This window comes from Candoia aspera, chromosome 2 (assembly GCF_035149785.1).
Source record: "Candoia aspera isolate rCanAsp1 chromosome 2, rCanAsp1.hap2, whole genome shotgun sequence".
Classification (NCBI taxonomy): Eukaryota; Metazoa; Chordata; class Lepidosauria; order Squamata; family Boidae; genus Candoia; species Candoia aspera.
The window spans coordinates 152,375,294-152,391,036 of NC_086154.1; the positions used below are offsets into that span (position 1 = coordinate 152,375,294).

At 42.7% G+C, this 15,743-nt stretch overlaps 1 protein-coding gene across 2 annotated transcripts in view; it reads left to right on the top strand.

The window, feature by feature from the left end:
• Positions 1–14,573, top strand: part of PDE4A (phosphodiesterase 4A) — a 106,065-nt gene extending 91,492 nt beyond the window's left edge. For both annotated transcript variants that reach the window (XM_063294325.1, XM_063294326.1), the window contains exons 8-15: positions 189–367; positions 4,096–4,194; positions 5,235–5,399; positions 5,835–5,934; positions 8,161–8,315; positions 10,729–10,851; positions 11,696–11,878; positions 13,707–14,573. In XM_063294325.1, coding sequence (XP_063150395.1) covers positions 189–367; positions 4,096–4,194; positions 5,235–5,399; positions 5,835–5,934; positions 8,161–8,315; positions 10,729–10,851; positions 11,696–11,878; positions 13,707–14,078 — 1,376 coding nt within the window. In that variant the 3' untranslated portion in view covers positions 14,079–14,573. The remainder of the gene's footprint in view (positions 1–188; positions 368–4,095; positions 4,195–5,234; positions 5,400–5,834; positions 5,935–8,160; positions 8,316–10,728; positions 10,852–11,695; positions 11,879–13,706) is intronic.
• Positions 14,574–15,743: the final 1,170 nt, after the last annotated feature.

Below are 15,743 nucleotides of genomic sequence, written 5' to 3' on the forward strand. Positions count from 1 at the left end.
ATTTTTGAGACAGCAATGAAGTTCCATCTAGGGAAGGAAAGTCATTTGGATGATGGATGGAGATATAGTACCTGTGTCATAAATCATGACACTTGGTCCAGAGAGGCTACTTCTTAGGTGAGGTAGCAGTCCTTCAGTTTTTTGCCCTTATCATTTCTCTCTCAGATGCAGTCTCTTTTCATCCTCAGACAAGCAGAACGATGTGGAGATCCCATCCCCAACACAGAAAGACCGGGAGAAGAAGAAGCGGCAGCAACCCATGTGCCAGATCAGTGGGGTCAAGAAACTCATGCACAGTTCCAGCCTGACCAATTCCAGCATTCCCCGCTTTGGGGTAAAAACGGACCAGGAAGAGCTGCTCAGTAAGGTGAGCATTGCAACGTGGAAGAAAGGTGGGGGGTGGAGTGAAGGAAGTCTGCTCATCTTTGCAAAGGATGATTTGGAAATTGTGGCTCACCCTTTAACACTCTCTCTCTAGACCAGTGTTTCTCAACCTTGGTAACTTTAAGAGGTCTGGACTTAGAAATCCCCAGCCAGCATGAATTCTGGGAGTTGAAGTCCAGACCTCTTAAAGTTGCCAAGGTTGAGAAACACTGGTCTAGACTCTGAGGAGAGTGACAGCCTTAATCCATTTTGTTTAATTTGACCTCAGAGGCAACTTCTGCCTTTGATAAGATACAGAAGTATTTTCATCTCAGATTGTTTTTGTCTTTGAGCCAGTATTTCCCTCCAAACAGGATATTTTTACTGGTACTAGAGCATCACTTCCTCATAATTTTAGCACATTGGACAAAAAAGATCCTGAGTTAGTATATTCCCTGAGTTAGCAATATTCCTATTCCATTTGGGTTGAAACTTTTGGCCTATTTCTCCAGCACAAGAAGAAATTTGTTTTTATTTATTTTTTTTTGCTGACTATCCTAAATAAAGGGACGCGGTGGCACTGCAGGTTAAACCGCTGAGCTGCTGAGCTTGCTGATCGGAAGGTCGGCGGTTCAAATCCGCGTGACGGGGTGAGCTCCCGTTGCTAGTCCCAGCTCCTGCCAACCTAGCAGTTCGAAAACATGCCAATGTGAGTAGATTAATAGGTTTCGCTTCGGCGGGCAGGTAACGGTGTTCCGTGTAGTCATGCCAGCCACATGACCATGGAAGTGTCTACGGACAAACGCCGGCTCTTCGGCTTTGAAACGGAGATGAGCACCGCCCCTTAGAGTTGGACATGACTGGACTTAATGTCAAGGGAAACCTTTACCTTTACCTTTATCCTAAATAAATTACCTGAGGTGGTTTACAACAAAGGAAAAAAACAATTAAAAAGAACCATGGCTGCAGAAAAATAAATGATATAAGCAAATGCCTAAGTGCATAAAAACAAATACAGAGTTCAGCGCTTACAGCCAATAAGGTAGAGAAGAACGATTGGCATCATACAGTTTTTGCATTTTGGGCCTCTGAGGGAATATCCCATATAAGAGGGGCTTTCAAGAGAAAGACGGCCATCTTGTCCAAGTTCCATGAACCTCACAGATGAGGGACTCTCAGTAGACCTTCTTGAGATGATTGGACCAGACAAACACAGTTGACTTTGATAAGGTGGTACCTGATAAATCCCAGGGCTTGATAAGGATCCTTCAAGATGGTGCTAACTTGTTATCCTGAAATGATAGAAAAAGACCAATTCAGAAGTCACTTTCTTGGCTTAATAAACCATAATTCATTAAACAGGGAACAACCCCTTCCGTCCCTGGCTTTGGTCTTTCAATCCTAAGTCTTTTCGCCATAACTGCCAGTGATGTCCCAAACTGAAAATGTTATTAGATGTCATGAGTACTGATGGCGAGCTGGAAGGGGCCTCTATCCAGGGGGGAAAACGCATGCGTAGTACTGAGGAATTAAGCAGCCATTCAAAGAGACACAGATCAGACCCGCCTTAACTTTTGGGGTTTATCTGTCTGGGTTTTTCCCACGCTTCTTCAGTTTGTTAGGATTCTGTTTTATGTAGCAGTAATAAACACTAGAGGCCTACTCCTCGTCTCAGCGTGATTTCTGACTGTTAGGACATTAGAATGCTAAACCAAGTGCAGGGTGAGGGAAAGAGTGTAGGCCTGAAACTTGTAATCTGGAAATGTTATGCATGAACCAAGACAAACACTTCTTTCAAGAACGTTGGAGTCTTTATAACTGTTGCAGCAATTTATTTATTTCTCAAATTTCATTGTCGCCCATCTCCCCCAGAAGAGGGACTCTGGGTGGCTTACAGTTTTTACTGAATTTCCTCTAAGGAAATGACCAACACTGTCACATGGCAAGTCAATAGGTTTATTAGGCTGCCAGCATCTAGTCTTAGCTAAACTAGGCACTGGTTCATAACTAATTAGTTATCTAATCAGATAATATCTAATAAGCTTCACACCAATTATTTTTGAAATATTAAGTTCAAAAATAAGAATAGACTGCCACATAGCAATCAGTTTCATTCAAAGAAACTGCATTTTATGAATTGAACCAATACAATTTTGAATGGGTTTTTATAAAATATTATCTATTAGATGATTATCACAATAATCTTGGTGTTTTCTCTATATGGCCACAGTATATAAGGCTACCTTTTCTTATTTTGCCGTGCTCGTAGTAGCAAGTTACACCTTATTTCTTGTAGATTACATCAGTATTTATATCTTGTGGCCACACCCAGATAACCATGTCTTGTATTAATGAGCAAAAATGTGAAAAAGCACCATATGCTTGAATGAAATTACTTTGTTCCTTCTTGTATACAAATGAGTAATTAAACTAGGAAATGTTTGTTTTAGCTCCTCATGTTCTTCAAACCAGGAAACTGGTTGGTATTCTCTAAACAAACCAAGATATGAAGCTATAGTGTAATTTTAGCGTAATATCTTGACTTGTTCAGAAAACATCTGTGTTTTTGAATGTATGCATTACCTGTATTCTGGAATATCCCAGGAAATATTTTTAACTGAAGATTTAGCTTTCCATCATGCACAAAAAGGGACAAAGAAACTGTTCATTCATATCTCATTTTATTAAGCTGAGAACTGATTGCTCAAATGCAACCCAGGAATAAGCAAGACAGAATTTGCAAGTAAATCACTGCAAATGATGTTAACTAAAAGAAATCCCTGAATAATGCCCATCTAGTGCAGAGCAGAACATGTGCTAAAATTAAAAAGAATAAATAGTTCTTTAGAAAGTATTTGCTGTTAGGTGGTATGCATAACTACATAATCAAAGGTTATCAGAAAATTGTGTTCGAAATGAGGGAAATTATGATAGATGACAGTATTATGTAACCTAGATTTTTGGCTTCAGAAGAGATTCCCATTTTGTTTCTGAGCTGAGGGAATATTTTAGAAAATCTTGGTGGAACTAGACTATGATTCTTTTATCTCAGCATTAGAAATTAATGAAAGTAAAACAAACATTTTATTTATTTATTTATTCATATAAATAAATAAATAGATAGATAGATAAATAAATAAATAAATAAAATTTATTCATTGCTCATCTCACTCAGAGAGGGACCCTGGGCAGTTTACATAAAATAGGAATAAAATATTAGTTAAAATACAATAAAACAATACAATAAAAACAATCTTCTTAATAAATAATATGTTCCAAGAGGTAGATGGTAAAAAGTCCTTGATTTAATTTCAAGGGAATGTCTTTCAGGTGCTAACCACCCCCAGGGTTGGTTACCCCTCTTCACTCCCCATGTGAGATGGCAGAACCAAGTCTTCACTCCTTTTCGGAAGGCTGGGAGAGTGGGAGCTCGCCTCACTTCATTGCCTGGTTCTGTGTCTAAAGTTCAGACTGAGCTTGATAGTTTCACAGAGTATTCAGACTAGATGACATTCTTAATTGCCACAGGCTTTCTCAGTGGGTTTTCGTGATCTTGCTGTTGAAGAATGGCCTTCAGGTTCCAAATCTGAAAGGCCAATTCAGATTCTAGTGGTATAGCAAAGAAAACACATGGTGGGTTTGCTTTCTTCATCTGCCGCTCTCTCTGTCCTCCTGGACCTTTATCTTGACATCCATTGTGGGAAAAATTCCCTGACCCTGTGTTTCCTCCAGGAACTGGAATACCTAAACAAGTGGGGCCTTAACATTTTCCGGGTTGCTGACTACTCCAACAACCGATCACTCAGCTGCATCATGTATACAATATTTCAGGTAAGGTCTGCAGAGTCCCCTCTTCCCTCCCCAACGAACCATGCACTTAACCACACATCTCAGTTGCATGTCTGGTTTGGTCCAGTTCTGCTTCTGAGGTATGGGAATAATATACAGTCTATCTGTTTGAAGCATGAGCTTTTTTTCAAGAAATTCACTTTCTCTGTTAATTATTTCAAGAAATACTGAGTTGGATACAGAAATGAGTCAAAAAGCAACATATGCAACAATATAAACGGGGATGATTTATTCTGTGGGCAGCATCCTAAGCATTTTTATAGAAGAAATACATTTTCTGCCATTGATTTGAGGTTCGGCTGCAACTTCTGAAATGTATCACCTTGCATTCTGAGATGTGGGGCTTCCAGGTTCTTTCCCTATAGTCCACAGGGAAAATGTAGTGAGAGTTGCAACCGGTAGTTCTCTCCTTTCTATAGAGAGAAAGCACCTTCAGAAATTAATCCATTTATGATTAATTCTTACCTGACAGCCTGATTGGACCAAGACTCCCATCATCTCCAGCCAGCATAGCCAATGTACTCCTCACAAATCTGGAGGGCACCCACTTGGGCACCCACAGAAAATTCCTTCTTGAATCTGCAAAAGCACTAACTTTGGGCGGGGGTTAGGGTTAGAGTTAGGATTAGAGAGGGATGGCAGGGCTATTTTTGCTTTTATTCATGTACAGCACTTTACGTAGTGGGGGAACATGAATACACACAGAGTAATGATGATGCCTGGGAAGTGAGTCTGGTTAGTCCCAGGTGGCTCCTGGAAAGGGTGGATCTAGACTCGTGCCGGTGGTAGAGGTAGCTCTTGTTCATCACTTGCAGGTATATTGTGATTATTGCTTAGGAGCCAGGGAGTGTCCCACAGTTCTCCTTTTCAAATGAGACTGCCATCTGTTTGCCAGCCATGACTGGGGAGAACAAAGAGACTAGTGCTCATTCTTCAGGAGCCAGCATCCATAGAAGAAGCCATGAGCTGCCACTTCACCATTTCAACCGCTGATTTCCTTTTCTCTCTTTCTTCCCCCGTAGGAAAGAGACTTGCTGAAAACGTTTAAGATCCCTGTGGACACGTTAGTCACTTACATCATGACACTGGAAGACCACTACCATGCTGACGTGGCCTACCACAACAGCCTCCATGCTGCTGATGTCACCCAGTCCACGCATGTCCTCCTGTCTACGCCAGCCTTGGATGTAAGTCATGATCTGTGGCAGTGGGTGAGAGGGGGAAGTTGGGATCCAGCACTGGCCTTCCTTCAGCCTCCCTGAGGGGCTGGTCCCCAGAGCCCCAAAGGACGGGGAGTCCTCTGTACTTTCCCCCGGCTTTGTTTGGAACAGCAGTGGGAGGCAGATTCATTTATTACTGACTGATTGTTATGACTTGTATGATGCTTCAATTGCAAGACTTCTTTATACCTTACAAACATTGAATCTTGCTGGAGTTTTGTAAATACTTATTATTGCTCATCAATTGCTCTGAGCAGCAATGGATCACTATCCAGGGCAGCAGCACACATATCGGTGGGGTCTAAATTCTAACCCCAGTAAAGTCCTCTCTCTTTGCTGGCAGCGGCTCTCCCATGAAACAGGGCAGAGGCACCAGGCATTCATTCCCATTCTACTTTACAGGCTGTCTTCACTGACCTGGAGATCTTGGCTGCAATATTTGCTGCTGCCATTCACGATGTGGACCATCCTGGCGTCTCCAATCAATTCCTGATCAACACCAGTGAGTGATGGCACACTGAACATAAGGGCTAAGGGGGAGTGGCAAGGAGTCACAAATATTGGTGGCGATGCATGTATGCACATGGACAGGATGTGTGTGTATCCTGCATTGAAGTTAATTTAATTGGAAAGGGGGTTGCAAAATGTCCTCCTTTCCTCCACATAGTTGAATGTTGTCTTCCCCAAATTAATGCTCTCTGGATAGGCTGGACATACCTTGAAAGAGAAAACGTACCACATTGGAGCAGTCACGGAGAAAGATCTGCTCTATTTTGGTGATGATCTTGTGGGCTCTTTTTATCAATTAACTGATTGATACAAACATTCCATAAAAGGTAATAGGAAATTTCAGGATCTGAATGCTCTCTTGTGTTCATGCTAAATGGGCCTCTAAGCAGTTGCTGAGCAGAGAGAATGGCCTTTCCCAAGGATCTTAACATCTGAACAAATTCCTATGAGGTAATGTGGTCTTTCAGAAACCCTGCTCTCAAGTCATACAGCTATTTACATTATAACGGGGACTTTGAATTGTGCCCAGAAACAAACCAGTGGCCAGTGGACCTATTGCAACAAGAGAGTTGTATGCTTCTTATAACAGGCCTTGATCAGTTGTCTGGCCACAATATTCTGAACTAGATGAAGCTCCTGAATATTTATCACAAATAGCCTATAGTATAATGGCATAGTCCTAAACAGGATGTAACTAAGGCATCTGGTACTGTACTCAAATCTGATGTCTCCAAGAATAGGTGTAATTAGCATATTAGCTTTTGCGATGTACTTCTGGCTACCACTGAAAACTAGGCATCCAAATTCAGCACTGAATCCAGGGATATCTCCATACTGCAGACTTCCAGGACAGGTTAAGCTCCTGTTTGCTCTTATCTAATCCAACTAAAAGTCTGTAACTTCCTTGCACTTCTAGCCTGTCTGTCACTCTGCTCTCTTCCCACCCCTGCCTAGCAGACTAGTAGATAACTGTCCTATGGAATTTCCTTCATTAGCTTCAGCCAACAAGAAAAATCAGATACAGAAGATGTCAAGTAAGATTGTGGGCCCTGGAAAAGTAATTACTCCCAGTCAAGAAAGCTGATGAGTTAACTCTAAAGAGGAATTAGTCCATGTATTTATTCTGATACTATTTCTAGCTTAAACTCTTTAGTTCTGTGTAAATGGAGCTTTCTGTTAGAGATAAGCATCTGACGGAAGGAAACCATATGAGAATACAATAGAATCCATCTTTCTTTGTCACTGGGGTCTGTCTTATCTTACTAACCAAGCTTCTTTGTGCTCAGTACTTTCCCAAAGTGCCAGTGCAAGAGTGTTGCAGATCACTTAATATAGAATAAACCCAGTTTAGAACTTTGGGATACTGTAAAGAACAGGCCTTTGTGTAAACAGAAGAAAACATAAAATGGTAAAAATGGCATTCTTATGTCAAAATGAAGATATAAATACCTAAGTCATCTGTATTACATCAGTACATAAGCCTTTTTCATTATATTACAGATAAAAGAAGAAGTACTGATACTGGGAGTGGGGAAGGGCACACAGTGCTGGCAGTGAGGATGGGGAGGAAAAAGAAAAGCCTCCAACTTTCCTAGTCTGTTGCACTGAAGCAAGAAGCAGCTCTAAATCTACAGAAAGAGACAAATTGCTTAAACTTTATAAAGAACTTCTGAACTCAAAGGTGCTGCTGTTTTCCCACCCAAAGATTTCCCAGATAGAATAACTTGACAGAATTGTTTCATTCTGCTGTCTTCAGTAGAGATTGTGCTCTTTTGGATTTGCCTAATCTTTGAGTTGTAGGGATGTGTTTCATCAAGCCATAATCAAGTACAAAGAATAGACAGAAGAAATGAAAGGACTTAAGAGCAAAGAGGTAGAAGAAGTGTGTAAACGTGTGTGTGAGAGAGAGGAGGAGAGAGAAAGATCAGCTACTGAATAGAAATTCTAGGAGTTACCGTTCCAGCACATCTGGATTGCACTAGAATGGGGGAAATTGCTCTGTAGAGGCTGTTCCATTTTGTCAGGCCTTGAAAGAGGTGGTGGTTTTTCACGGAATTTTGTTAAATTTTTCTGCTTGCTTTTTTATTAGACAGACAGAAAGATTACTTGCTGTGTTCCGTAAGCTACTCGGGACACCTTTGGCCATGCTTCTATGAGCAGATAAAACAATCCTCCTTTTCTTCATAACCCTCTCATCGTCTGTGACCCTCCCTTGCAGATTCAGAGCTGGCACTGATGTACAATGATGAGTCTGTCCTGGAGAACCATCACCTAGCTGTGGGTTTCAAGCTGCTGCAGGAAGAGAACTGTGACATTTTCCAGAACCTGAGCAAGCGACAACGACAGACCTTGCGCAAGATGGTCATTGACATGGTAAGCTTGGGATGGGACTGGTTCCTGTGGAAAAACTTGCCTCTTATCTCCTGCAGCATTTCCAGTTAGAAGTCCCACCCTGCTTTGGTGGGAGAAACCTAGTCATTCATGGAAGAGTCTGGATGATACCTCATAAGGAAGGAACCTCGTATCTCTGGCAGACCACTGACATGGGAAACTGATGGTTTTCTCTTGGATGGAAACAGTTTTGTTCCCTGCCATTCCTGTGCTTCTCCCTGCACATGTGTTGCTGCTGCAGCAGAGGTTCAAAAATTAACATAGGAAAGGTTAACGTAAGAAAGTGTACATAACCAAATCTCAAGCAGAGGAAAGGAAGCTACCCTGGCAGGGCTGGGAGCTAAAACCAGATCTTCTCTTACCAGCTTCCATACGAGGGGGCCCGTGCTTGACTCTGGGTACAAAGAAGCTGCTGGTCCTCCTTTCGTGCTGATACTTGGCCAGCTTCTTAGCAGGACAGCTATCTGAAAGAGACCTCAACCCATTTTAGTCCATAATAATTACTCCATAATACCAGAACCGACCTTGGATAGCCTAAATGGAAGTGGGTACCTACCCATCTCTCCTTCACTCTCCTTCCCCCAACCCACCCAACTCTTCCTTTTTGAAGGCCAACTCAGTGGGTTAGTGTGGAAGCAACAGGATAGGTAGCAATCCTCTGTCCCAGGCAAAAAGGGGCGGCTAATCCACAGCAGGAAAGGGGGACGTTTAAGGAAATCAGCAGAAGGGCTCTGCCAATTAAGAGCTAGGCTCAGCATTATGGTCCAACAGCCTAGAATTAGGCCCACCGGCTCTGTAGAATGTCAGAGACACAGCTAAGCAAATTAGAATATGTTGCCTTTTCTCCTGTAGGGAGAAAGCCTTTAAAAAAAATGCATGTTTCGGATTAAATGTCAGGAAAGTGAACAGCAGAGAACAGCAACGTGGCACCTGTGGATACACGACCCTTAGTGCGAGAAGGATACTGAATCTTTTGGTCCTTTCAGAGCTTCCTCCTCTGTTTTGATTTAAGAAAAAACTCTGACAACAAAAGTGCAAACTTGTTGAAGTTTTGATACTGTGCAGAAGTATAGAAATGGAAAGGGCAGTCATTTCAGTGGGACTGGAGCTGAAGATTTCAATTTGGCAGGAGCCCTTGTTAGAAGATTTGCTCTTGAACATAAGCAGAGTGCTGGAAGAATACTGAGTAATTAAGTACTACTAAGTAAGTCACAGAATGCCCTATTAAAAAGTTATAGTTATATAACTAAACTATAGTTATAGCTTTATTGGATGCAGCTATGGGCTTAGCCCAAGCCTCGTGTGGCACAGAGTGGTAGGCAGCAGTATTGCAACCGAAACTCTCCCCATGACCCGAGTTCAATCCCAGTGGAAGCTGGGTTCTCTCTCGGGTAGCCGGCCCAGGTCGACTCAGCCTTCCATCCTTCCGAGGTCGGTAAAACGAGCGCCCAGCTTGCTTGCTGGGGAAGGTGACAACTGGGGAAGGCAATGGCAAACCACCCCACTTTGTAGTCTGCTGAGAAAACGTTGTGAAAGCTGCATCCCCCCAAAGGATCAGACATGACTCGATGCTTGCACAGGGGACCTTTCACCTTTCACATGGGCTTAGCCCAGCTATTAGTGAATGCTAGCAGACATTTCCTAGACTTGAAGTAAAGTTTTATTAAGAAATACATGAGGATTTTAAAAAAAAATCTCGTTTCTTTCTAAACTACATTTTGAAGAGATAGAGGGGGAGAGAGAGAGACAGTTCACTTCGTTTTTTAAGCACAGAAATTCATTTAACCAACAATAGACCAGGTGAAACACAGATACAGCTGTGAAGACCTTTCCCCTTACTTATCTCTCATTTTATCCTAGTGGTCAACCGCTCATAGCAGTTTCCAGTGATTGGAGATCTCTAATGTCAGATCCTCCAGTCTGGTCAGCCCCTTTGCCTACTCTCAAATAAGACAGACAACAGATGTTTTCAAAATACTGGAAAGGGGGTTCTGAACTTTGGTCTCTAGGACTTTCTCCCAGGAGCCAGGGAGTGGCTTAAAAGAATCTAAATATAATCTATTGAATTTGGTCATTTTTAAAGATCTTGAAGTTTTATTATGAAATGGGTATGGTAGATAGGAACTTGCCTTGGCTCAAAAGCCAGGTTGTGTCCTGAGAGGGCACATGATCTTGGCAAACTGTTCTTTGGAGCATTGAGAAGGAGCATCTCAAAGTCCATCCACCTACCACAACCTGTGGCTTGTGTTGAGCTTATGGATTCACAAAAGCTTGCTAAGGATCCTACCCATAAAAGTGTTTTCATCAGTGTGAAAGGAGGGGCATGTATAAATGTGTGGAGTCTGCAAGCAAGTGAGGAGCAACACCTTTGTTTATTTCTGTAATTATTTTACAGGTCTTGGCCACCGACATGTCGAAACACATGAGTCTCTTGGCTGACTTGAAGACAATGGTGGAGACCAAAAAAGTGACCAGCTCAGGGGTGCTTTTGCTAGACAATTACACTGACAGAATACAGGTGAATACCTTGAATTAAGAGGAAGGATAAAAACTCAGACAGTGCGCGAGATGGACAGCTGGGAGCTCAACTGTTCCCAGATAAGCTTAAGTAAGGATGGTTCGGAGCTGGCATTGAGCTAAGGAGCTGGAGCTGGAGCTGGCCTAGGCAGTCTCTAAGCAGTTTCTTCTAAAGAAGTGTAGTTTGGATTGAGGACCCGGTCCATCACTAAAGTTTTATAGTGTCATGGAAAATTACTTTTTTTTAACTGTGTGCTTTATTTAAAATGCTTTTGTTCCACCTGACAACATGCCTCTAGGCATCACAAAGATTCACCAGTGGTTACAGGGGAAAAAAGGGCCCCTTCCCCACTACACACACACAGGCATATACTGTATATGCACACACAATGCTGTCTTTAAATCTGGAAGACCTTCTCTTGGGTGACAAAAAGCTTGCAGCTCCTTGGAGAGGATAATGTAGTTTACTATTCAGTTCCAGAACCTTAAAAATCTCATTGTAACCTCCTGACCAGCTACATTCACACTGGCCCACCATATATTGCAGAATTTTCCCTAGCTGTTGAGATGAAATAGAAAATGAATTATGATAACCAGTTGCTTTATAATTCAATTTTTCGGTGGTTTGCACATGCCATTCCTTTCCTAGATTTTTCATTAGCCAGTCTCCTGTTGGGTTCTGTGACCAGAGAAATGTTCCACTGAGGCCTTTTATTCTTATTCACACACACCCCACAGCATTCAGTTCTTAGGGTCTTGATACTCTGAACTGTTGGTGGAGTGCAGGCAGAGGTGTCACACTCTGAGGTCTCTGACTGGGCCTGCATTTTTGCCAATTCCACCAGGTCCTACGGAACATGGTTCACTGTGCAGACTTAAGCAACCCTACAAAACCTTTGGAGTTGTATCGGCAGTGGACAGACAGGATCATGGAAGAGTTCTTCAGGCAGGGTGACAAAGAACGGGAGCGAGGCATGGAGATCAGCCCTATGTGTGACAAGCACACAGCCTCTGTGGAGAAGTCACAGGTATGTATGGTAGCCATGTGGGACCATGGATCAGTACAGGAGAAAGATCCTGTTCCCCCTACTTCTTCCCTTCTGCCAGTATCCAGGGCAAGAATAGCCTTGTCTGGAATGGGTATTCGTTACTATAGAAACCTATCTCCATTACAAAGCAGCTCCATCCCAAAGTTGCAGTAGAGGAACATGGGAGTTTTATTACACAAGAAATTTGCAAATAAGAATTTATTGGAGACTATACTATTGTGTGTCCCTTGCCCCCTCCCCCAATGGTACCTAAAGAAAGAAGCTGAGCCTGACCATTGAACCAGCAGTGGCTGATGTTGGTGCTCTCTACCATGACAGCATCTCAAATGGCCCTTCTGACTGAGCCCTTTTTAATCAGGAAGATTCATCCTGGACCATGTGCTTAACCAGCAAGCAGCACTCCCACTCCATTTATTTGAGTTAAATCAGCCTTTGTTCACCAGGAATACACATTTTCCCCCTCCCTCTTATTATTTAGGCTGTTAAGAGTTATATGTTGTGCAGTGTAACAGTGCAAAAGTTAAGTTAGAAGTGAATAACTCCAACATTACACGTAAAAATCTACACCATTTTAAAATATTTTAAAAGGTCCTTGCTGTTCAGAAGTCCATTCTGGTGTGAATGTGGATTGCAGCCTTTTAAAATGCATGTGATCATGTTTTGGGCATAGGGAGAATCTGCCCCAGATAGCAGAATCATCTTCTCCCTTACAACACTGCTTCTTCTACTTCCTACTGCTCTTGAAATTTTAAAACAGTTCTTAGTATGTTCTGGAAAGCAAAGGCATTATCTTTATATGTATGGTGTGGGGTGGTGGCTTTTTAATATATTCGTGCTCATTTTAGCATTTAAAGAAATATTTGTGCGCATAAGGGCAAATATGCAGAATTTGCTCTAATGCCATAGATGACATACTCAAATCAGATGTTTCCCCCCACCCCCCAAGTTGTCAGGGCAAGTTGCCAGATTGGAAAACATGTATATTTTCAGATCATAAGATTAAAGATGTGGAATCAACCCTAACTCTTTGGATGGCAAGTCTCAAACCCAATGCTAGTGGTTAGGGCAACAGGCTAGAAACCAGGAGACTGTGAGTTCTAGCCCCGCCTTAGGCATGAGAGCCGGCTGGGTGACCTTGGGCCAGTCACTCTCTCTCAGCCCAACTCACCTCACAGGGTTGCTGTTGTGGGGAAAATAGGAGGAGGAAGGAGTATTTGGTATGTTTGCCACCTTGAGTTATTTATAAAAATAATAAAGGCGGGATAGAAAATAAATTTTTGAAAAAGATGCTCCATTTGGGATGTTTCTTTGGGATCCCCAAGAGTACTAAACTTGGAAGTATCTGAGCAGACAATGAATTCCCCTTTGTACTTGCAGCTATGGCACAAATTTACCTCTTAAGGTAGGAGGAAGTCTTAGGGGAGAAAACAGGTTTGTGGCATCTAGCTGTTCTAATATTTTATTCTTAAATTGTACTTGGAAAACTAGGATGAAGGCTCCAGTGGTGCAAGGATGGGACATGCCCAGCTTTTTCTCCCACTGCTGGCATTATTTAGGGCCTTGTCTCTCTCCCTCCCCCAGGATTCCCTTAGGTTAGTGAACAAGAACATCTGTACAAATACTTGTGGCTTGCCTGCTCCAGGGGAGACTCAGGCTGGTTTTGCGGGTGATCCTTTGCTGGGTGTTCTTCAGTTGTTGGGTGGGAATGAGCTGCCCCCATGTGCTTGTGAGTCTAACCCCTTCCTCTCCTCCCCCCATGTGCTTGTGAGTCTAACCCCTTCCTCTCCTCCTCCTTGCCTCCTTCCAGGTGGGATTCATTGACTATATTGTGCACCCATTGTGGGAGACATGGGCAGACCTTGTCCATCCTGACGCACAAGACATTTTGGACACCCTTGAGGACAACAGGGACTGGTACCACAGCATGATCCCTCAAAGTCCCTCCCCACCTCTGGACGATGCTGAGAAGGATGAGGAGGCCTGTCTGGAGAAATTCCAGTTTGAATTGACCCTGGAAGAGGAAGGGGAGGACTCGGAATCATCCGAAAAGGACCGCAGCAGTCCTGGAGATGAGGACAACAGCTACTACACAGCCACAGAAGACCAACACGAACCCCAGGACAGGCAGGAGAGACGAACGGACAGTACAGCAGTTGGCACATCTCTTGGCGCATCATGACTGTGGGAAGGGACAACTGAAGAAAGCAAACGCACCTACAGACACACACACGGAAGTTTTCATGAGGGAGGGGTGGGGATAAAAAATGGAAAAAACTCATTTTTTATTTTTATTGTATTTTTTATAAAATGAAAATTAAGAAAAAAGGGGGGGATGGGGAATACACACAACAACTGTAGAACCAGGTTGGCCCCAGCAGAGGGTAGTAGCCTGCTGCTGTAGTGACTGGCCCAAGCACTCCAGAAATAATCTTTCCTTTTTTTTTCCCCCCCCCTTCCCTTCATTATTTCTGACTGGTTGTTTTTTTTACTATTTTATTTTGCTAACTTTTTTTAGACTTCTGCAACCAGGAAAGGGAAGAGGGCACTGATGGTGTGAGGCATGTATGTAGCAGCATCAGAGGCAAAGCCAGCAGAATTATTTTTAAGCAGTAATTTTGCCCATTTGTAGTAAAAATAGATGCAATGCAGGAGCTTGATAACAAAAACTGGTAACTATTTGACATAGATACACACACAGAGAGTTCCTATAGTTCAGTGTTCCTCAACCTCAGCAACTTTAAGATGGGTGGACGTCAACCCCCAGAATTCCCTAGCCAGCCATCCTGGCTGGGGGAATTCTGGGAACTGAAGTCTACCCATCTTAAAGTTGCTGAGGTTGAGGAACACTACTATAGTTCCTTTGTTCCAGATATGCCCTCCCCATTTAGCTCATGTATTTGTGCCTTTATTTCATAGGAGGGAAACCTCTGAAATGCTTCAGATGGTGTCAGAGTCTAATTCTCATCTTCTCTAATGTTAGCGTTGCTGGCTAGGGCTGCTGGAAGCTAGAGTCCAACGCCATCTGGAGGTCCAGAAATTCTTCTCACTGCTGCTTTCTTTCTTTGCCCACCAGAGCACAGCCCTCCTAGCTGGATGTTCAAACATTGGAGAAGGGTGAGAGGACAAGTATTGTTTTTATTTTTGTAAGTTATTTTTTAAGCTAGCGGTTATTTATTTTTGTGAGTTTACATAGATTTGATTTTTATTATGGACTGATAAGAGTTTGCCTTTGGGGATTTTGTTGTTGTTGTTGTTGTTCAGGTTTTTCCTCCCTTCTTGGAGCAGTTCTTTCTATTTTCTTTTTAAAATATGGTTTGCAGGTGTGGATTTTTATTTTTTTGCCTATGATGCCATAGATTTCTCCCAGAGCAAATGGGAGAAGATACTACTTTTACAGAAAATGAAACTAAAAAAGGAACAAGAATCAAAATATTATATCCAAGTTTCCAAATAGCCGAGTCTTCCTCCGTTCCTCATTTTGCACAAAAATAAAAAGGCAATACAGCCAGGATCGAATGTTTATACTGGCCAACTTGCTTAGACGGCTCTCAGTTGGGGACCTCAGGTGTGAGTATTCCCTCCTCCAGGTTGGGGATGGGATCAGCAGATATGAGGACTGGAGAGAGAGGGGGGTGGGTTTGCAAGTTGAGTGGTGTTTATTTTAGCACTGATTTGCAATTTCTTTTTCTGTGTCTGGATGCTGCCTGATAAAATCTCTGAACTGCAGTATGCCAAAACTGCTGCTCACAGGTTTCTCAGCTACAAAAAGCACATGTAATCAGACAAACAAACCATTTGCAAGGGCCTCCAGGCACATTCCCCCCACCTTCCAGGAATACAAAAC